The sequence below is a fragment of the Manis pentadactyla genome, chromosome 2 (assembly GCF_030020395.1).
Source record: "Manis pentadactyla isolate mManPen7 chromosome 2, mManPen7.hap1, whole genome shotgun sequence".
Classification (NCBI taxonomy): Eukaryota; Metazoa; Chordata; class Mammalia; order Pholidota; family Manidae; genus Manis; species Manis pentadactyla.
The window spans coordinates 70,588,567-70,612,528 of NC_080020.1; the positions used below are offsets into that span (position 1 = coordinate 70,588,567).

At 35.7% G+C, this 23,962-nt stretch overlaps 1 protein-coding gene across 1 annotated transcript in view; it reads right to left on the minus strand.

Moving 5' to 3' along the window:
* Window positions 1-6,556, minus strand: part of ADGRV1 (adhesion G protein-coupled receptor V1) — a 487,139-nt gene extending 480,583 nt beyond the window's left edge. The window contains exons 1-4 of the mRNA XM_036925534.2: window positions 6,374-6,556; window positions 4,282-4,431; window positions 3,121-3,216; window positions 585-689 (exon numbers count right to left, since the gene is read on the minus strand). Of these exons, the coding sequence (XP_036781429.2) occupies window positions 585-689; window positions 3,121-3,216; window positions 4,282-4,431; window positions 6,374-6,556 (534 nt within the window). The remainder of the gene's footprint in view (window positions 1-584; window positions 690-3,120; window positions 3,217-4,281; window positions 4,432-6,373) is intronic.
* Window positions 6,557-23,962: the final 17,406 nt, after the last annotated feature.

Below are 23,962 nucleotides of genomic sequence, written 5' to 3' on the forward strand. Positions count from 1 at the left end.
AAAAAACAGCAATACGGTGACATAGTGGTATGCATGTGGTTAGTAAGCAATAACATGGAATGGTTACAGCCAGCGTCCTAAGAAATGCACCTCACCTGCTGCCTATCTATTCCTGTCAAATGCTGTGACATCTATGGACCCCCAAGGTGGAGTGCAACTGCTGTTAACCATCCATCAAAGGTAGTTTTACAAATGGAAATGTAAATGGGGGAAGACTACATATTAAATAAATTTATATAAGCCTAAGTATAGGCATTTTTTAAATTTATATACTCCAAAAGGTTTATCATAAAGGTTCTATGAATTTTATAGAACTAACATTACTATTATTCTATTTAGGTTATTACCCCCAAGTCCAAAATGATATGTTGTGTTTCACAGAAGCACAGTATACTCAAGCATCAAGGAAAATGGTTTTATATTAACCATGAAATTTATCAGATAATAAAGGTATCTGCTTTTGTTTCATTTTTTATTAAGAATCATGCCTATTTTACAAAAGACCATGATTTTTTAAAAAGTCAAAGCCATCTGGTATGAACTCTAAAGTGTTGCCATTTAAAATAATTTCAGAATAAACTTACCTCAAAAGACACAATGACCATTCCAAAGGTTCCTTTTTCTCTGATGAGAGTAAGAGGTACAGAGTCATTTCTGCCTCTGGGCTCACTCACCATGATTGAGAAAGGCTATTGGGAAGAGCAGAAACAATCAGGTAATGATCAGTCAAAGGTAGGAGGTGGTACAAACTGTTACCTTAGAAACACACTGAATCCTCACAGATAAATTGATCTACCCTGTACTGGATTTACAGCTATGAATGTAGCATTAACTGTAGCTAATAAAAATGTTTATGAGGTTAAAAATAATAGTGTAAAGGGAACATAAAACTAATGAGGAAAATATCTAGGTTCTTGTCCTGGTTCTACCATCAACTAGCTGTTCTACTGAGGCATCTTAACAGTTCCCTAGTCAAAAGATGACAAACATAAGAGCCCAGAAGGTCACAGAAATGAGTTAGTTGCACCTCCAGATCAGGAGAGCTCACTGGGACGCCCACTCAGCCTTGCTCCCAACCACTATTTTGTCTTCATCAGTCAGCTCGCCATTGAAAAGCAGACAACGGCTAATGACTTTTTTGGAACGTGATCACTGAGGGGAAGAAAGAGCCAGGACTTCCAATGCTGAAATGTGCTGGCCTGGTGGGGTGAAACTCAGGGTGGAAGTGGAGGAAGAGGGAAGGTGCCAGGTGCCCACCAGCTAGGGCAGCAGTGCCCATCTCTCTCAACAACACTAAGTCTCAGGATCCCCATCCACAAATGGGGATAGGAATGCCTGTCTCAAAGAGCTGTGATGAGGTTTCAATGAGACAGTTCACATCAAGTGATTATCCTAGTCTGGCACATAGGAAGGCTCAGCAAATGGCTATGATCATCAGTGTTATCTTCATTATCAATATAGCCATTATCCAGGCCAGGAACCAAAGCAAGGCGATTTAGCAACTACTGTGAGCTCAACAGTTTTTACTTAATTTTAATAAAGTAGGGCAGGTGCCCTGGCAGCACTGAGACCATAAAAGTCAGGTACTTGAGATCAATGCTAGAGACTAGGATTCATCCCCAGAGGCTGAGATGTATAATGTTAAAAAAAATAAACACCAAAAAACCTTTAAACAAATCATTATGAGGTTGGAGGTGAACAGTTAGGAGCATGTAGAGGAAAGGAAGGAGGGAGAGAAGTTAAGCAATTAAGGGAGCCTGATTCATAATTAACTAATAATTCCCTTTCATTCAAATAAAAATGACTGATTAATTTAGTTAAGTTTTAAAAATGATGATATAACAGAAGTTATAAAATGTTTGCTACAGTATTGATGTTACCCACATATTCTTTTACTAAAGACCTGCAATTATAAAGATCATATTTATCTACAGACCACCTTGTTTAAAAGATAATTTAAGGTACTGAGAAAAGGACATACAATACACCAATTATAGTAGCAATCTAAATTGGAGAATAAATAAAAAGCTGGGAGAATCCCTTCTCCTACTAGTGGCAATTAATAATATGATTCAAAAAGATTCCATATCAGAAAGATTATTGTAGTCTAAAACTTAGTGGCAAAATTGAATTGCATTTGAGATAATATTGTTTGAAGGGCTAGAAACAATTTCTCTCAAGGGAAAACCTAAAACCTCTCTTGCATGTTTGTTTCTAAAAATAAAACCCTCTGAACACAGGACTGGCTAGGGACACAGGAATTTGGTGATAATTAGAAAAAATGAACTGCTGAGCAAAAAACTAAGGGAGAGGACAAGAAATTTTAACCCTCAAGAAATATGAATTAATGGGAAAACCTCAGGGTGGGGATTAACTACAAAACCTTTAAGAGCTGTAACGTCTGACGTTCCATTTTAAGTTTATTATAGATTTTTTTACATATTCTTTCAGTATGTTTTTCTCATCTCCAAGTCACTGTAACTTTCAGAAGCTGACAGACAATGCTTTCAGTGGCCATCAGGGAAATCAAGCAAAAGGAACTAGGTTACTACATCTGCCAAAGACTGAAAGTTTGTGCCAAAATTCATGTTTGGGAGGTGACTAGGTCATGAGAGCAAAGCCCTCATGAGTGGAATTAATGCTCTTCTAGAAGAGACCCCAGAGAGAGCTCTTCCACCATACGAAAACAGCAAAAGAGCCATCTGTGAAAGGGGAAGTGGGCCTTTACTAGACACCAAATGCGCTCTGTCCTTGATCTTGGACTCCTCAGCCTGCAGAACTGTGAGAAATAAATTGCTATCATTTTTAAGCCACTCAGTCTACGGTATTCTGTTACAGAAGACAGAACCAAGTTAAGACAACACCCAAGTTGGAGACCACCACAGGAGGTGACCAATGAGTCAGGTGAAATAATCAGCAGGAAGAGATCAAGACAAGAGATGACCATTACGGTAGGCCTCCTCTCAAATCTCAGGTAAAACAAATGTACAGCCGATGGAATGTACAGATGAGGACAGAGCAAATTTATTCAAGTACCAAGAGACAGGATAATAGGTAACATCAGAAAACTTGATAAACTATTATCTAGCAACCACAAAATGAATCAAATTGTAACCATACCATATTAAATGAAATAATTCCAAATGCATTGTCATTTGATAATATTGTCACAGTAACAGTCCTTGGCCATCCAAGTTTCACATTTGCTGAAGGTTTCTAAAAGCCCAAAAATAAATTAATACATTAAAAATAAGAGGAAAAACAATCATTTTAATAGAATTTGTCATTATTTAGAATATGAATAAAAATACAAGCATGTTTTTAATGAACAGATTAAGAAAATGTATTCATACTAAGTCAACATGGCACAAAGTTCTAAACAAGAATTCTTCAACAAAGTTTTGAAAACCATTAATCACTGACTGTTACAAGCAATCACTGGCTAGTAGTATTATAGTTACTCTAATGGCATTACTAATATAACAGAGAACTAAATAAACAGCATGAAATTCTATTCAAACATGATTCTTTTATTACACTGTAGAAGGTGCTAAAACTTAAGAATTATTCTATAAATCACAGAGCCCACTGAAAGATAAAATATTAAAACAACATTTCTAATAAATATGGGAAGAGTTTTCTGCAACATTTCTATGATAACCAATAGCAGCATAAAGGAATATGAAACAAAGATTCACAAAATCAAAACATGATGGCTTCAAGCATCATTTTCATAAAAATTTTAGTCACACTGATACAATCATTCTTAAAAAATTCTCAATGTCTTTCAAAAATTAACTAAAGCAACATTAGCAGTCATTGCCTCAACCCAACAGATTAAGTCATGAAGGACAATTAAACCTTGGGCTGTTCAAGCATCTTTACCAGGAGAACTACAAATTTACTTGAATGCACAAGAAATCCCCACTTTCATGCCTGTTTTCTATTTTTCTTCTTTGAACTCAGAAGGCATGGTCATTCTTTGTCCATCCGGTATCAGAGAAGGGATAAAAGACAAAAGGGCTAAAGGGAAGACAAGGTTTTCCAGGGCACCTGTCATGGCAATCCCTACAGTTGAATGGATCCAAAAATTAGTTGTAGGATTTTCTGAACAAGATTCTCTGTGGAATAACCAGACCATGGAATGGCTGAAGAGGCTGTCAGTCTGGCTTCTGTGAAAACCACCACCAGTCACCTAAATTGGCTTATCTCAAAAGATACAGATTTTTACACCTTTCAAGTTTATGAGTTTAAAGTTGAGGCAGCAGGAAAAGGACTTACCTGTAACATTAGGTGAAAAACGAAAGTTTCATCAGACTCCGGTAAATCATCATCACATACTGCTATGTACACTGTCCTATTTGTTTCTCCAACAGGTATAAAAGCTGCAGCATACGTGTCAAAAAAGTCACCTGTGTCCTCTCCATACAGCTATCAAATGCGAAAAACAGATGGTTCTTATATGTAACACAGTGTTAGAACAAGCAAAACTGATGCTAACTGGAGCAATCAAAAGGAAAAACATGAATCAGCAACTGACACTGATAAGTACAGATAGGATGCACAAAAACAAAATAAATATTAAACTGATAAAAATCACCTTCCAAAAAACAATGCAAAAAGGAATGATTCTATGCAAAACATTGATTTATGCTCTGAAAAGTAAAGGAATTAATACATTAATAAGTAAAAATCACAATAATGTGAATTTTTTTTCTCTGCCTCTTGACTGATCTGAAATGGATTACAGCAATCCTAACAAGACATACTGTAGCTCAAATTCTCCCAAAGAAAGGGTAGAAGTAGCCTGTCAAAACATGTCAGGAAAATCAGTTATTTTTCCTACCAGTTTCAAAGAAACTGTTCTTCCTGAAACTTTCAGCATGAGGTTTTATTTATATTCTCCTATAACTACAGTGAAGACACAAATCCTTTAGCATTTGAAATTACTAGTCTTTACAAACTGTTCCTTGACTTTTTAAAGCTTCATTCCATACTATCAGCAATTGCTAATAAAATTCTCAAGGGAGCAAATAATTATATGATAAGGGAGCAACTTCATGTGCAAATCTAAATGAGATTCCTTTTGCAAAAGAACTCAAAAACAGCTACCAGAAAAAAACTATGATTTAGTACAAGTAAAAAACGAAGTACATGCATAGGGAAATTTTAATCAATTTCTAGTTTTCATTTATAAAAATAAAGCTTTAAATACTTAAGAAATCCCAGTAGGCTGTCAAAAGTATTGGAAAACTAGTACTCACATCTTAATGTTAAAAGCGGCACCATCTTTTAGAAAGCATTAAATATCAAGACTCATTAAGCAAAGAGAAAAATACACTATTCCAACCCAGAACATAATTCGACAATCCAAAATATGCAAAAATCAACATGTATGTAGAACGTTTCATCAGAGCAACATTTATAGCAGCAAAACTTGGAAGCAACCTAAATGAAAATCAGCTGAGGAATGATTGGGACATGATGACACCACCATCGAGAAAAGTTGTGAAAATGACAAAGCAACCTGAAAAAATGTTTGGATACCATCAAAATTATATGTAACAGATTATCAAATATAACATATACTCAAACTAAAAATGGATTCAATAAATATATAATATATGTCATGAAAACCAAAAGCGATGGCACAAAATCACAATAGTGGGTTTGTTTCATAGGTAAGTTTTTCTTTCTCTTTTTACAATGTTTCCAAGTGTGATAATTTAACCTATGGCTTAAAAACATTCTTTAAAACAAAAACTTCAAGTGCTTTGGGCCTCAAACATAGTGGTCATATGACATTACTTTCTTGTTAAACAGGGAAACAAATAACAGAATCCAGCCAATGACTGACCTATGTGCAAGACAGATCAGTAGTTTAATGAATTCTAACTTCTACTTCAGTTAATATACTTAATTTCACCCCTGAGAAAGGCCCCCCCGATACACCTGAGGTTTTTTATTTTTTTTAATTGGCATTTTTCTACTTCTAAGTAATTCACTTATTTCCTCTAAGCCACATGACCACAGATAATATATTTGAGTGGAGATATCTAAAATCCAAACTACCTAAAATAAAATGTACTTTTACTTAGACATACTTAATAATTATTATTTGTTTTACCTTAAAATAAATATATGATCATTTTAAAATAAATAGTCTATATCTTTAAAATACTGTTATTATCAAATGCACATGCTACCTTGGAACCCTCTCTAATCCCATAAGCAATATCAACAGTGTATCTGCAAATCATTTATCAGAATGAAGCTACACAGTATTTCAAACAGTTAATAAAAAATCCTTGTCACTGAAACTAAGAAATTCCATATCTACTTCAGGAAGAATAGAACTACGATCATTCCTTACCGACACAATTGCAGTGACATTTGCTGGCTCTCCTATTCTTTCGATGACAAGACGAACAACTGTTGTACTTGTTTCGTTAACTACAAATTTTGTTTGTCCGGCAAACCTTATTTCAGTTTCTCCATACACAAAAGGGATGAATAAAGCTGAAAGAAGATTTACTAATAACAGTGCAGAAGGCATCCCTATAGGGAAAAAAAAAGATCTTATTCACAAAACAGATCTAATATATTTTCATTAGATTGCTGTCTAGAGCTATAAACACAGAGTGGAGTTAGACAGTAAGCAACTAAGACAGAAATACACCAAGTATTAAGCCACCCAATTCAATAGTGTGATCACAGAAATAAGTCAAAAAAATCAGTCTCTTCTACGGTTCTCTTTTACTTTTCATAACTACTTTTTGATCTTTAACTTATATACCACAGCAATATATATATATATATATATATATATATATATATATATATATATATATATATATAACTTGTGAAACTTATTTATTAGTTTCTTTTTAAAAATTGGCCCTCCAATTTACTCTAAGAAAAACCTAAGCAGCAGTGTGAAAATTGAATCAAAGACCATCTTTCCCCAAATGAATCTGCAAAATACAAGACAAAACTAAGAAAAAAAATCAAATGAGGCTTATTCAACTATTTAGTAATGATCATACAAATATGAGCAAACTCTTAAAACTGGTATATAAAACAGTTAAAGCTAAACTTTATTAATATAATTATTTCTTGGTTGTGTCTACTTTTCCTTAAATTTGTTTTATTGGGATGCTTTTTAAAATTTGTTGTTATTTGAAGGAAATGCTTTCAAAGAACACAAATATTTCCAGGACTTAAATTTCTCCCATTTTACTACCTAGAATACTAACACTGCTTCTTAGAAAACATCCATTTTGCTTTAAAAATAAGTAAATTTGGTAAAGTGAGTATTGCTTTTCCATGACTTCTATTGTTTTCATATTACTGTGTGTGTTTATAAGTCACCAATATCCTTCTTGCTTTCAGAGCTGTGTGACTCAAAGGCTTTCAAAAGCACAACAGCACAGTGGCCTCCTGACAGCGCTGCTGTTTTGTAATGTAGATGTACCTCTAAAAACGCGAACAATTTATCTCACGGATCATTAAGATTCCAATGGATTATGTGACCAGTCACATGAACATAACAAGTTCATGCATTTGAAAGGAGAGCTGCACTATGTACACTTAAGCCAGTACGCTTCCTTTTAATCTGTACGTTGGTCAAGAAGTAATGAAATCTTCATGTATGTGATATTTCCACATGGCTTTATATTCAGGAACCACCAAATATAAATTATTGATATACTTTTCCAGTTTAAATGCAATTTTGTCATTTTTATTCAAACAATGCAGTCTGCTATTGCTTAATGATGCCCTGCATGGTTACGGCAGCCAAATCCATAGACAGGGATGCAGAGTTCAGATGAAGTCCAGGGAAGACACAGGTCAATAGGGACAGAGATTCAGGAGGACTAGGGCATTTCGTACAGCTGTGCCTTCTTAGGAAAGCCTGCCATGGGGCTAAGGGCCTTGGGAGAAGAAATAAAGCAGTTCTCTCGCAGTTGCAAACTCTTTCCTGACTTGTAAGCCAGAAACGTTTACCCAAGGAAAGAAAATGAAAAAGATGAGAGAAAGGGAAGGAAAAGGGCAAAGTCTGGGTGAGAAAGGAAATTATGGGCAGTTCAGGGCTAAACCAAAGACAACTGAACATCTGTGGAATTTTAAAGCCAGAATGATTTCATACCTCACTTAGGACAAATAGTGGGAACAAACTGAGCTAGAGATGAGAAAGAAAATACAGAATGGAGGAGTCAGGAGATAGCCAGCCAGGCTTTGGATGTGTAAGAAAAAGATATGGTCTGTTATGGTTTTGAAAGCAAAACTCAATTCCCTGAACAGGACATATTATAGAACCTCGGGCTGAGTGACACAAGAAGATACCTCAAGTTCCAAGTGAGAAAGAGTAAGAGTTAGATGCAGCATAAATGACTGAGAACACAGGTTCCCAAAATTTGTTCAGCATAAGAATCAACTCAGATGTTTGTTAATACTGATTTGCACACCCAGGGATTCTGATGCAGTGAATTTAGGGCAGTGCCCCAGAATCTGCATTTAACAGGCAGTCGCGCTGATTCTAATACATCTGATTCTTGGGACACCCTTTGAAATGTACTGCCCTACAGTGTGAGGAAGAGTGTGAGGAATATGTCCTGCAGTGGACATACAACAGACCACATCTGTAGTTTTAAGTTAATTACTGAATTTTTCAACGCAATATGCTTTGACTTATTGCAAACTTCCTCATAAGTTTTTCTACATATTACTATAGTGCACTTTAAATTCCATATACCCTGAAGACAAACTGTAATGACCTATATAGAAAGTAATCATAACAACAAATGCTTAGTGTTGTTCTGGATATTTTATACACAATAAGCATTCAATCTTCACAATATCTCTATGATGATGGTGCTAGTATCATTAACCCCATTTTATAACTGAGCAGACTAAGACACAACAGGTTAGTCAACAAGAGCAGAGCTATTATTTAGCTAAGTAGCTAGGCAGGATGTGAACCCAGGAGTCCACCTCCAGACTCTCTACCCAATAAACACACTATACTGCCTCTTAACATTTTATTCCTATAAATCACAGATCCCCACCTTGAATAATATGGTAAATTGTTTATGCTATATGTTTCCAAGCATTCGAACATTTTAAACTCATGCACAATACCCAAAACTACCACCAAACTGCATAATTAATGGGTCTCCTCAAAGTTTGCACCTTATTATTCTGATAAAAATTAATTTATTTACCTGAAACTTCATTTTTCTTGACTGCTTTAAATATTTATATTTAACAGCATCTGGTAATGTCAGGACCAATGAGCTCAAATGGTGAATTCTTGCACCTTCCCAGGCAATTAGAGCTCCAAGATCTTGTGGTTAAGTCAGTAAAATTCATTTTAAATTGGAGCACATCAATGAATTTTGAGATAATGCAGAATGAACAAACAAGCATGACTGGAAATGCCCCAAATTCTGTAACATCATTGATAATAGAATTTCCTCTGCTTTCATCTTTTCAACTTGTAAGAAAAGTTGTTGAGCCAAAATTGGCATTCAATAGAAATTAAAAGATGAAGGAAATGCTTTGAAAGTGCAGTTCCCACTCAAAGACAAGCAAATTATACAAATGCTGAATAGTTTCTTTTTTAGAGTAACTAGGTACATTTTCTTCTACCATATTAAAAATCTAGTCTTTGGAACTCCACTTTATTAAATTCAGAAGACAGCATTAGTAACTGACACCACACGTAAGTCTTGCATTTATTTCATGCAATTATTACCACCATCTGTATTATTTTGCCCTCCACCTAGAAAAAGATAATGACTAGAAAATGTAGGACATGTAGACAAACCAAAAGTGTCTTCAAAAAAGAACAAAGCAGGTCTGTACAACAAAGGACACCACCAGTAGAACAAAAAGGCATCCTACAGTATGTGAGAATATATTCATAAATGATATATCCAATAAGGGGTTAACATCCAAAATATAAAAATAGCTCACATACTTCAACACCCAAAAAGCAAATAACCTGATTAAAAAATGGGTGGAGGGTCTGAACAGGCACTTCTCCAAAGAAGAAATTCAGATAGCCAACAGGCACATGAAAAGATGCTCCACTTCGCTAATTATCAGGGAAATGCAAATTGAAACCACAATGAGATATCAGCTCACACAGTTAGGAGGGCCAACATCCAAAAGACAAGGAACAACAAATGCTGGCAAGGATGTGGAGAAAAGGGAACCCTCCTACACTGCTGGTGGGAATGTGAATTAGTTCAACCATTGTGGAAAGCAGTATGGAGGTTCCTCAAAAAACTAAAAATAGAAATACCATTTGACCCAGGAATTCCACTCCTAGGAATTTACCCTAAGAATGTAGGATCCCAGTTTCAAAAAGACATATGCTACAACACTAAACTATGTTTTCTACCTTTATCTTGTATCTACCTACCACTTCAGCATTTTATTAAAAATAAAAATAATAAAGAGAGAAATGTGGTATCCACATATAAATCAAGTATAAAAACCAAATCAGTATTCATATTTGAACTGACTGTTTATAGTTCATAATGCATGAGCAAAACCGAAAGTTTCTGTGATGACTGCCCTTGTACTGTTCACTATGTAACTTATTCATTATGTAAGAATTTGTTCTACATGTAAAAACTTGTTTGTTATGCCTCAGAAGATTGGAGACTGACAAAAATTAGGCTTGGGGTGGAATAATGATTGTGCATTGAGCATTGACTCCCCTATACAGAATTTTATTGTCGTTAACAACCATTTGATCAATAAATATGAGAGATGCCCTCACAAAAAAAAAAAAAAAAAAAAAAGGACAGACTTCCAATGGTAAAATAAATTAGTAACCGGGATGTAATGTATAGCATAAGGAATATAGTCAAGATATTGTAACAGCCTGGTAGGGTGATAGCTGGAACCTAGAATTATGTATATAAATGTTCTACCACTGTGTTGTACACTTGAAACTCATGTAATGTAATACTGTGTGTCAACTACCCTTCAATAAAAAATAATTATTAAAAAAAAAAAAAAAAAAAGACATATGCATTCCTATGTTTTTGCAGCATTATTTACAACAGTCAAGACATGGAAGCAACCTAAGCATCTATCAGTAGATGAATGGATAAAGAAGATGTGGTACATATACACAATGAAATATTATTCAGCCATAAGAAAACAAATCCCACCATTTGCAAGAACATAGATGGAGGTAGAGGGTATTATGTTCAGTGAACTAAGCCAGGTGGAGAAAGACAAGTACCAAATGATTTCACTCATTTGTGGAGTATAACAACTAAGCAAAAACTGAAGGAACAAAACAGCAGCAGACTCACAGAACCCAAGAACGGACTAGCGGTTACCGAAGGGAAAGGGGTTGGTGAGGATGGGTGGGGAGGGAAGAAGAAGGGGATTAAGGGGCATTATGATTAGTACATATAATATAGGGGTTCATGGGGAAGGCAGTATAGCACAGAAAAGACAAGTAGTGACTCTACAGCATCTTACTATGCTGACAGACAGTGACTGTAATGGGGACTTGATAATGGGGAATTTAGTAATCACAATGTTGCTCGTGTGAAACCTTCATAATATTGTATATCAATGATATCTTAATAAAAAAATGAAACATAAGCAGGACAGGAGTATACCAATTGGCTTGGTATTCTGGAAGAGTAAATGTTCCTCTGATTTTCACAAGGAACCCCACTGTCATGCTTCTTTAAATTAGCCTGCCATTACTTCCTTTCTCTTGCTCTTTTCCTAGATGTTCCTAGTTCTTTCCTCTTGAAAACCTAGTGGTATTTGTGAACTTTATCCCACACTTGGATTACTTAGCATATAAGCATATTGAATAGCATTTCTAAAACAACACTCACCAATACAATATGTCATAATAACCACTGAATTCTAAACTCTGTTTATGCAGGATATTACCTTCCTAGCACCTTCTCTCTTATTATTGGGTACCTTAGGAAAGGTAGCCAAGTATAGTACATCCTGAGTAAATAGCAATAGGTTCCATTTTAAGTTTCAGTCAGTCTTCAGAAACAATAGGATAAGGAATAGAATAAAATAAATAAATGAGAATTAGGACCCAATAGATGACAATGTAAAAAAAAGGAATTCAATTGATTTTACTGATTTTGCAGTAATCAAATTTCATACAAAACCTTTCATCAATTTGAAAGTTAACTGACTTTCTAAGTTTCAGAATAAACAATGGTACAACCTCTGTGAGTAACAGGACAAGTCAAAAGACTAACTTTAGTGCAGAATTGAAGGGATGCATGGGGCTTTCAGCTTCATCTCTGGTCCCGTCAATGCCGTAGCAAGCATCTTCCCACAGTGTGACCCACCAGGTAAGTAATACTGAAAATATGATCCTAATGGAGCAAGGTTTTCAAGTTTAGGATTACTTGAATTCTATTACATTTACAAAAGGGCATTCTAAAACTATAGAATTACTCCTGTGGAACAAGAGAAGTTTGTCATTCATATCATCAATTATTCAGCCTCTTAAGAATTCTTAATCTATGTCATGTGTATTTGGAGAGTACTACAAAAAAATGACCTTTTCCTTCTTCCATACCAAAACAAAACTTAAATTCATGCCTTTAAAAAAAAAGTAATCTAATATTACAAATAGAGGTAACACTAAATATTTTTAAGTGATAAAGATAGCCTCTTACAGTTATTCAGACTGTAAGTGATGTTTACTGCTTTTATTTTTTATTTTTCATTTATTTTCAATTTTAAAGAAATGCATTTTATTTTATTCATCATTAAATGACATCTACACACCTGGTACAGTGTTAAAAAGGAACCAAAAATTATTCACTATGTAAGAATTTGTACTCCATGTAAGAACTTGTTCGTTATGCATCAGAAGATTGGAGACTGACGAAAATTAGGCTTGGGGTAGATTAATGATTGTGCATTGAGTATTGACCCCCCTATACAGAATTTTATTGTTGTTAACAACCATTTGATCAATAAATATGAGAGATGCCCTCACAAAAAATATATATATATATACATATATGTATATATATATATATACATATATGTATATATATAAACACACTTCCAATTGTAAAATAAATAAGTAACCGGGATGTAATGTATAGCATAAGGAATATAGTCAAAATATTGTAACAACTTGGTATGGTGATAGCTGGTACCTAGAATTATCATGTATATAAATGTTGAATCACTGTGTTGTACACCTGAAACTAATGTAATACTGTGTGTCAACTACCCTTCAATAAAAAATAATTATCGAGGAAAAAAAAAAAAGGAACCAAAAAGTAAACAATGAAAAATCTTCCTGACACCACCCACCATGAGCCATCTACTTTATCTACCCATAATCAATTAGTTATTGTCTTTAAGATGTATGTCTATAGGAGAACATTCCTGTGACAGATTTTGTTTTCTTCTGCATATACACTATAGTAACCAACAGTTTGTTAAAACAGAAATAGATGCTTGGCTTCGGTACAGACATTCGTGATGGGAACACACTTATCATCTCAGCTACACACAATCATCATTGCAGAGATCATCGATAAAATGATGGTTCCCACTAACTTTCACCAAACCTATAGATTTACTCTCTAAGGAGGGGTAGACAGATCTGGCAACTTGCACTTGCCAAGACCACACATTGTCAAATCTACATTAATCAGAATGTTTGACCCGATCAAGAGGACTGCTTGACCTCGACCTACACCCAGAACACAGGAGTCACCCTGGGGTCCTTCTTTACATCATCCTGGGATTCTATGATTCTTCCCCGTGTTTGATCTCCTTTTTGTTGATTCTGTTTTCCTCTTCTTGGTCTGCTTGGTTTATTTCCTTGCTTTGATAGAGAACATCCTCCAGTGACTTCCTGATTAAGGGTGTGTAGAAATAAACCTTTTAGGTCTTGTATGTTAGAAATTGGTGTGACAGTATTCTTCCACTTGACTAATACTTTCATTTTCACAGGGCATAGACTTTGAGGTGAAAGTAATTTTCTTTCTTTATTTTGAAAGCCTTATTCCACTATTTTCAAACTTCCAGAATGGCTCTTAAAAAATCGAAACCATTTCAATTCTTAAGTGTTATATGTGTTGGCTTTTTCATGTTGCCCCCCCCCGAAATATTATTCACTTTCTCTTCATGTGTATGAAATTTCATAGGATTTTTCTTGGAATGGGTTGATTTTTGTCCTTTTGGCTGAGCAGTCCCCCTCACTCTGATACTCATCCCTAAGACCTGCACATTTTTTGTTATTTCACACTGATTTCTCCCTGTTCCATTTTCACTGTTCCCTCATCCTAAAATCCTATTATTTGATGATGGTATTCTGGGGCTAACCCTTCATTTGCTTACCTTTTATTCTAATTTCCAACTGCTTGATTTTTGCCCTACTTTCTGAGAATTCATTAAATTTCAGTTCTCCTACTAATTTTCTTGACTTATGCTATCATGTTTTCAGTTTCTAGGAATTTAATGTATCTTATTCTTTTCCATTGATCCAATACATTCATTTATTTCTCACAAAATACTGATTTTTTTCTAAGTTTTCTGTTCTTTTTATAATCTGTTCCCTCTAAATTATTTTGTTATTTATTCTAGAATCTATCTTCTTTAGAAGGTTTCTTCAAATGTCTAGTAATCCTTGGTTATCTCCATACACCTAATCATAGGAGACTAAAATGATGATTAGATGCTCGGAACATATGGATCTCTATATCTGTATATAATTAAGAATAAGAGACCAGACAATTTAAAGCTCTGAGCATGTGTGAGAGGGTGTAGCTTGTCAACACCGAGTGAAATGCGTAAAGCTTTTACAGGAAACTCTCAATTTTAGTATCTTTACAAGAGACTTTACTCTCAGGTTGATTAGGTTCCCCAAAGAAAAATCTCCTCTTCCCTTACCTAGAAGATATATACACAACTATGAAGACTTCCAGGATGGGCAGGAAAAGGACTGGGGTCTCAGCACTCAGTAATCACATGGTCATCTAATATGTTTACTTTAGGGCTCCTCACCCTCAAGCATGCCCCATATCCCCGGTCAGGAAACCATGTTTTAACCATTTCCAGAGAATAAACACCAGGGAGTGTCGCATGGAGTCACAAGCAGTGTGCAGCTGAATGATCATTTAGGAATCCTTCTCCTCGAGCAGTTTTCACCAAATGAGATGCTCACCCACCACCCACAGTTACAGAGGTATCAGATGCTACCATTTCCAGTACCTACTGAGGATTCCTCTGTGCAAATCTGGATATTTCTTGGCCTGCTAGCTTAAGAGTTAAGCTGCCCTGGGTTTGCTAAACCAATTACTACTCATCTGTCTGCCTTCTGGCTCAAAAACTACATTGCTAGTGTCTCCTCTTCCCTTCTATCCTTGTGGGCTTACTTTTTTCAAAACAAAAATCTCTTTACTATGAAGTTTTAGATGGTTTAGCTAGACCCAATATTAGAAATATATATTTAAAGTTCACATTGTCCCCAATTTTCTTAAACACTCAAGATCACTTTAAATCTCATCTGTCATGATTCTACAAAAACATCTGAGTTTCCCATTAAATGCTACCAACAGTTTCTTTTCATCCCCTTCATATTTTCAACTACTTAATGTTTTTACTCATTTACCTACTTTTGTATCAATCCTGCATTAGGAGTCAAAATACCCAGCATCTAGTCCCAAACTGGGTGATGGGTTTCTAAGGGACCACTGTATTACTCCTTCCATTTTTGTGTATATTTAAAGTTTTTCCATAATAAAAAAGCTTTTATAAAAAAAAGACCTTTAAAGGCCCCTAACTGTTCTTAGAATAAAATGCAAATTACAAGGCAGGGTATACACAGATCCTATCCTTTCTATAAAGTACCGTCACTCCCTAAGCCGCACTGGTGTTCCAGGCCTTGAATGAGCCAGGCCCCCTCCGACTGTGCCTCGCTGGTAGCTCCTGGGGCCGAGCACTCTCCTTCCTCCCACCTTTCACATAACCCTTTCTCATCTGTTATGTTTTTTCTTTAATGTCATCTTCTCAAAATGACCTGTTATCTGTATGTAAAGAAGCTTACCCTCTGATATCCTTCTCTCAGGCTTTTGTTTCTTTCATTGTACTTAACCACAACTTGCTTTTTATTCCATCTCTCTCTCCTTGGAACAAAATACCTTTGGGACAATAACCTTGCCTATCTTGGATATCTATGCATTCCCAGCACCAAGTACAGTCCTTGGCATATAATGGGCCTTTAAGACATTTATTTAATGAGAAACTCAGAAGGAATAAACTAACCCATTTTCTTAGAGTAAGGGAAGGAGGGAAAATGTGGTATCATAAAGGAAAGCAAGAGAATTCCTTCAAATTCCCTTGTCTTATTTTTTTGCCAGGACCAAATACAGTGGTCTTACTTGGACTTTGATTCCCCTAACATGGGCACAGACATGAAGCTAATCGATATTGATCATTTTTAAGGAAAATTATCCAAAACTCAGATAGAAGGCAAAAATGGGTGTGGCATGTACTTTCAATATTATACAGGGCAGACCCATCCAAAATTGACAGAAACACACTTTGTTGAACTAAACAATTATATACCTTGATAAAAGGTTTCAGATTTAGTGAAGTTACCTGTCAATTTGGAAATTTTCATCCACAAATAATTTTTGTCCAGTGAACAGATAATCCAAAGGTTTTTATTGCCCAGTAGGGCATTAACCAGTTTTATAAGTTGGAAATTGTAACATTCCTTTATTAATTATCTTTTAGACAGCACTTCAAAAAGCTCTTTGAACTGGTATTAACACCCTACTAGTTCCCTCATTAGTGGTTTGAATAAAATCTTTGACATGTGCTCATTTTATATTTGTATGACATTCATATTTGTAAAACTTTTGTGAAGCATACTTTAACACAATTATCTTCCACAGTAACTATTTCACTAAACAAGCATACAGTCAGGAACAATACTTCAAGGAAAAGCAACATGTCACTTAACACAAATGAGATCAGTGAACAGTGATACAATGCACAAAGTATTTTTAATGTTGTATACAGACTTCTGATTTCTATCTTATTTCCAAAATATGTAAGCTTGACATGTTTCATGAGACCAGGTGCTCCCATATGCAGGAGTCACCAAATAAACAGATCACAAAAGCCACTCAAGCTGCTCATATTTGGATTACAAACACCCACCCAAGGGAACAGGAGGAACAGGGTACAGAAGCTTCAATTCTAGAGCTATGTGGGACTCTAGGAGATTATGGATTTCAACTGTGCTCTTTTTAACCCACTTTGGCAAAGCACAAAATGAAAGAATTCAGAAGCAATAATGTAAGTCAAGATTTGTTCATGAAGTGGCCAAATGTGAGTGTATGAAAAGTATCTGTTGACAATTAAAACACACTTTCTGTTTTCCTTTGCAATCTAAGAACCATGTGTCTAAAAGAAAATTTCTTGGACTACCATCAGATGGCATACCTCCATTTCCAAAATCAATCAATCAGCAACAATTTCTCGCATAATGAAAAGAGATTGTAGGAATTTAAAGATAGATTTTTGCCACCTGTAACTCTTCACAAATTTGTAATTCCTCATAAAACTCAACAACAAAAGCCACAAAAACAATTTTCTTGAAATCAAGATCTCACTGAAAAAAGAGCTCTAATTATTTCTAGTCTTCTTTCCTCAGTATTATCTAAAAAAAAAGCAAGTTCTCTCAGCCACTTTCTGGGAATTTCTTCCTATTCTGTACCTACTTATTGAATACTGAGTGTTTTTACTGAAGAATCTAGGCACAAGTATTATCTAAATGAATTATATGCACTCATGGCAGGTAAGGAAAAAAGCAAAGAGAAATAGAGCTTCATGTTAAAAACCTAGAGGTTTCAACCCAGAGAGGCCTGGAGATGGCTTTTAATCCAAACTCTGTTTACAAAATAATATTAAAATAATTTTTGCCAAAATTTAACATTTGAGTATTTCACATTTTAAAAAATTGATTTCTGGATTATTTTGAACAGTTACCCCAAACTGGCAAATCTTAGTCCACATAGCTGTATGACATCAACTGGCCGGAGCTGAGCAACAGCTGTTATTTACACAGAGAATTTGCTTTCCAGTACCCTGCCAGTGTCTCCCCAGACTATGGTCAAAGAAGAAAGTAAAACATTTCTTATGTTCATATCATTCAAAGGTGGAAAAGCAGGCACAGGTGTGTGCCCACACATATATGAGCACATGCACACACACACGCACACACACACGCCCTGTGGGCTGCCTCCTGCGGGGTCCCAGGAATCTGAGTTTATAGGTCAGTGGGAAAGCATTCCTGATAGTGTGTACCTCAAGGTCCTGCCACAGATGCTATGGAGCCTCTAGCTAGATACCAGTGTCCCTGGGGGTGTTGAGCCCTCAGTCACCTCTAAAGCAGGAGGCAGTATCAGTCCCGAAGTCAGGCCCTTGGTACCCTATTCTAGTTTCTGCCATCTTCTCAGCTGTTGACTTCAGACAAATCAACTCGCTTCTCTGGGCTTCAAGTCTCAACTGTTAATGGGAGGGAAGAGGAGCAGCTACAGCACAGGGGCAGGAGAGAGACGCAGGAAGAAATTCATTCCAGCAGGCCACAAAGTGCCAGATCCCAGGCTCTAGGCCTTCAGTGTCCACACAGGCAAGGGGCCCAAAGAACAGGAGTGGGCATCCTAGACCACCAGTGTGAGGCCCACCCTCCTGCCCACTCTCACAGCAGCAACACCAGAATGAAAGGAGGAGGGTCGAGGCAGATGGAAACATGAAGAACCTAGTCAAGCTTGAGAAGCACAATGAAACCCATCCTGGGACTTCGAGATCGGAGGGGGAATACCACAGCATTGTGTGCGAAGAGCAAAATGATGGGGTTTCTGATGACCCAAAAACTTTGAACCAGAGTTATCAGCTACCTCTGCACACTGCAACTGGCACAAGAAGCACAGGGAGAAAAGAGATCTGGGAACTCTGGAAATGCCCCCTCCTGGTTGCACCTAGCACACCAGAGAGGGAGAAAATTTCTTTTTCTTTTTAGGATAAGTCTGTATTCGATCCGTAATAAGGTGAGGTTCCTCCTGAGGAAAAAAAAGAGTAGTAAAATGAAAAACTAAAAGGCCCTGAAGGTATTCTGAGATCAAAACCGCTGCCACAACAGCTCTGTGGGGGATCCCAGTATCATCTTCAGCCTTAAGTACCACAAACCTTTTAACCCCCTAGCTTCTGCTAAGCCACCACCATGACTTTATGTTTTTTTTTTAATGTTTACCAATTATTTTCATAATAAAATAGAAAAAATGCATAATGCAGTTTGACTAATTAAGGTCAATACTTTATCCACATTTTCTTGTTTCTTTTAGATACAGTTATCTACATTAAATGCTCACAATAAATATGGTTTTATCTGCCCACCATCTGCCAACACAGATATTCAGTATTACTGACTATATTCTCTACACAATACTTTCATCCCCATGACTAGATATATATAACTGACATTTTGTGCCTTTTTATCCCCTTCACCTATTTCACCTACTTACCCCAACCCTTAGTTTCTTATTTATTATCAGACTTCCTTTTTCTGTCTGAAATTTCTGTCAACCAGAATACCACATTACACTTAGTTGTCATGTTTTCTTAGGCTCCTGACTATTTCTCAGATTTTGCTTATTTCTGATAACCCTGGCAGTTTTGAGTACTGGCCAGGTTTTTTGTACAATGTCCCACAACTGAGATTTGTCTAATGTTGTTATGATTAGACTGGGATTATAGATTTGGGGAAAAAGACGACAGAGGTAGAGTGACATTCCCATCACATGTTATCGAAATTACATACTGTCAATACACAGAAATCTGTTGCATTCCTATATACTAACTACAAACTAGCAGAAAGGGAAATCAGGAAAACAATTCCATTTGCAATTGCATCAAGAAGAATAAAATACCAATAAATAAACCTAACCAAGGAGGTGAAAGACCTGTATCCTGAAAACTATAAAACACTCATAAGCAAAATTAAAGACAATAATAAATGGAAATCTATTCTGAGCTCATGGATAGAAAGAATTAATATTGTCAAAATGGCCATCCTGCCCAAAGCAGTTTACAGATTCAACTCAATCCCTATCGAAATATCAACAGTATTCTTCAATGAACTAGAATGATTATATATGGAGCCACAAAAGACCCCAAATAGCCAAAACCATCCTAAGGAAGAAGAACAAAGCTTGGGGGTATTACACTCCCTGACTTCAAGCTATGCTACAAAGCTCCAGTCATCAAAACAGTATGGTACCAGCACAAGAAGACCCATAGATCAATGGAATACAATAGAGAGCCCAGCCATAAACCCATACACATATGGTCAATTAATATATGATAAAGGAGCCATGAATATGCAATGGGGAAAAGACAGTGTCTTCAATAATTGGTGTTGGGGAACTGCACAGCTACTTGCAAGAGAATGAAACTGGATTACTGTCTAAGTCCATACCCAAAAGTAAACTCAAAATGGATCAAAGACCTGAATGCAAGAAATGAAACCATAAAACTCTTAGAAGAAAACATAGGCAAAAATCTCCTGAACGTAAGTATGAGCAATTTCTTCCTGGACACATCTCCTCAGTCAAAGGAAACAAAACCAAAAATGAACAAGTGGGACTATATCAAACTAAAAAGCTTCTGTATAGCAAAAGCCACTATCAACAGAACAAAAAGGTAACCTACAGTATGGGAGAATATATTTGTAAATGATTCCAGTAAGTGGTTAACATCAAAATATATAAAGAACTTATATGCCACAACACCCAAAAAACAAATAACCCAATTTAAAAATTGGTGGAGGCCCTGAGCAGACATTTCTCCAAAGAAGAAATATAAATGGCCAACAGGCACATAAAAAGATGCTCCACATCGCTAATCATCATGGAGAAATGCAAATCAAAACCACAATGAGATATCACTTCACACCAGTTAGGATGGCCACTATCCAAAAGACTAAAAACAACAAATCCTGGGGAGGATGCAGAGAAAGGGGAACCATCCTATACTGCTGGTGGGAATGTAAATTGATACAACAGCTGGAAAACAGTATGGAGGTTCTTCAAACTAAAAACACAAACACCATTCAACCTAGCAATTCCACTTTAAGGAATTTACCTGAAGAAAACAAAATCCCTGATTTGAAAAGATACATGAGCCCCTATGTTTATTGCCACATTATTTACAATTGCCAAGATATGCAAGCAACCTAAGTGTCAATAGATGAATGGATAAAGTCAATGTGGTACATATACACAATGGAATATTATTCAGCCATTAAAAAAGAAATTGTGCCATTTGAAACATGATTGGATCTATGCTCAGTGAAATAAGCCAGGTGTAGAAACACAAATACCATATGATTTCACTTACATGTGGAATATAAAAACAAAGCAAAACAGAAGGAACAAAACAGCAGAAGACTCATAGACACTGAGAAGTGACTAGTGGTTACCATGCAGGAGGGATTAGGGTGGGTGGGTGGGGAGGGTGTGGGAGATAAAAGGGCACAAAAATTCTAGATCATAAAGAAGTTGGTCATGGGAATAGTAGTACAGCATGAAGAATATAGTTAATGATTCTGTAACATCAGTGTTAACAGATAGTAACCACACATATTATCATGAACATGACTTATTGCTGCTGATGTGGACCTACTGTTGATCGCCTGGCTTAGATAGTATTTGTCAGGGTAATCCACTGCCCTTTTTGTAAAGAACCTTGTTGCTTTCTTTAATCAAACAAGCTCAACTTCCTTCCATTCATCTGCTTATTAAAGACCGCACCAAGCACTAAAACACTGTCTAGATATTGTATTGTAAATTGTATTACTTGGCAGTGAAATCTAATCAAAAGATAAACAGGATATATCTGGGAGTCTAATAGCATTAATGGAATACAGGGTCATTATAGCATATGTCTATGAAGATGTGTTGTCAGAAGGTTAATTAGCAATTTCAAATTTTACTTCTCAAATTTCCCTGAAGTCATATGTGCATAAGCTCATTATTTCTTGTTAATAAAACTCATGATCATATTGTCCTAGGTTGCAGTGATGTTTATGTGCCCTTCCTACTGTCCAAGCCTCCAGCGATCTCCACTCAACAACTGACTTTTACTATATGTCCTCAACTAGTTACTGGAAGCAACTGTAACATCTCCAGCAATATCACTTGCAAACCACTTTCTAGCCATTAAGGGTCTGAACTGTTCACCAGAATTCAGACTAATGGTTAATGTCAATCTTCATGCTGAAGAAAGTATAGCACAGCCCATCAGCCATCCCTATCAGTACTCTGCCACTTACTAGCTGGGCAACTTCTGGCAGTCATTTAACCTTGTGACTCTACTTCATCACCTGTAAAATGAAGCAGTAAGACTACTGAGTTGATCTGGCTGTTCTGACCTTTGATTTATTACCAAGTCCACAAATTTTCTGTTTTCTAATTTCTCTTTCTTCTTTAATCTTTATCCATCCCTCTACTCTGACTGGTCACATGTAGTATTTTTTAATGACTCATAAATTAAAAATTGAATTTTAATTACTCCTTAGTCCCGGAAGCTATGGGTTTGCTCCAAGTATAGCTTTGGCTGCATCATCAAACTGAGTTCTTGTGTTTGATATTTTTTGTGAAGAATAATTGATATGCAAGATGTATTAGTTTCAGGTATGCAACATAGTGATTCAATATTTATATACATTATGAAATGGTCACTACAATAAGTCTGTTATCATCTGTCACCATACAAAGTTGCTACAGTATTACTGACTATATTTCCTATGCTGTTCACTACATCCCCATGCCTTATTTATTTTGTAACTGGAGGACTGTTATCTTTTTTTATTGAAATATACTTGATATACAGTATTATATTGATTTCATGTATAGAACACAGTGATTCAACAGTTACATACATTATTAAATCCTCACTCAAATTGGTGCCATTACTGTCAACATAGAAAAATGTTACAGAAAGCAGTTACGATATTCTAAAAAGTTTGTTACTGCAGATATTAGTTCCTCTATAATACAAGCATTATTGAGAGTTGGGTATTCCCTTGTTTCCAAGTAGAAGGGAAGATTTTTTTATATTTGTTACTGTTTTTATGTTAGTTTTAGTAAAAAGCTTTTATTTAATTTTGTTCATAACATTGTTTTCTGGTGATCAATTTCACTTATTAGTTTTGACACAAAACAGAAATGTGTGAATTTGCCAATGATACATAAAACAAATAAACCTTTTTTTCTTTGGTCTTGCCAGAACTGTGTTAAGATAAAGTAGTTTCTTTAAAGTGAGTACACTGGCTAAATACCTGACATTCAGATGTATCAGGTTAAGTGCTGCAACTTTATGGTCCAGCTAAGTCAGTCCTCTGCCCTATCTGTAAGATATTTATGTGCCTTGCAAGCTACTCTCACTGCCAGAAGCCGTTTTCCTAACTTAAACAAAATATTCTTACATATTCAATCCCTCCAGTTAACAATTTTCTAATTTTCCAGTCTCAAGTACTGCACAAAATTCTAATGTTAAAATAAAAGTCTTAATTCGAAACCAAAATCTATCTACTCGTCCCCTTTCACAATCTTCCACACCTTTGAAACTTATAAAACTTAAGTCTGGATTACAAAACATTTAGATCCCAGGAAATTTGAAGCCAATGACCTTACAATCTTACTTTATTTCTCTACCTGTCATACACATTAACTTGTGAGAAATAAATTTAATGGCATCTCAGTATGTGACAATGTTTTGTCAGTATACTTGTACCTCTAAAGAAAATCACTTGAGATTGAGCTTCTTGCTGTCATCTAATTGCAGAGTAGTTTAAAAACAAAAAGTATCATTGTAAAGCCTAAAATTCATTTTTGATAAATCTCTATCATGC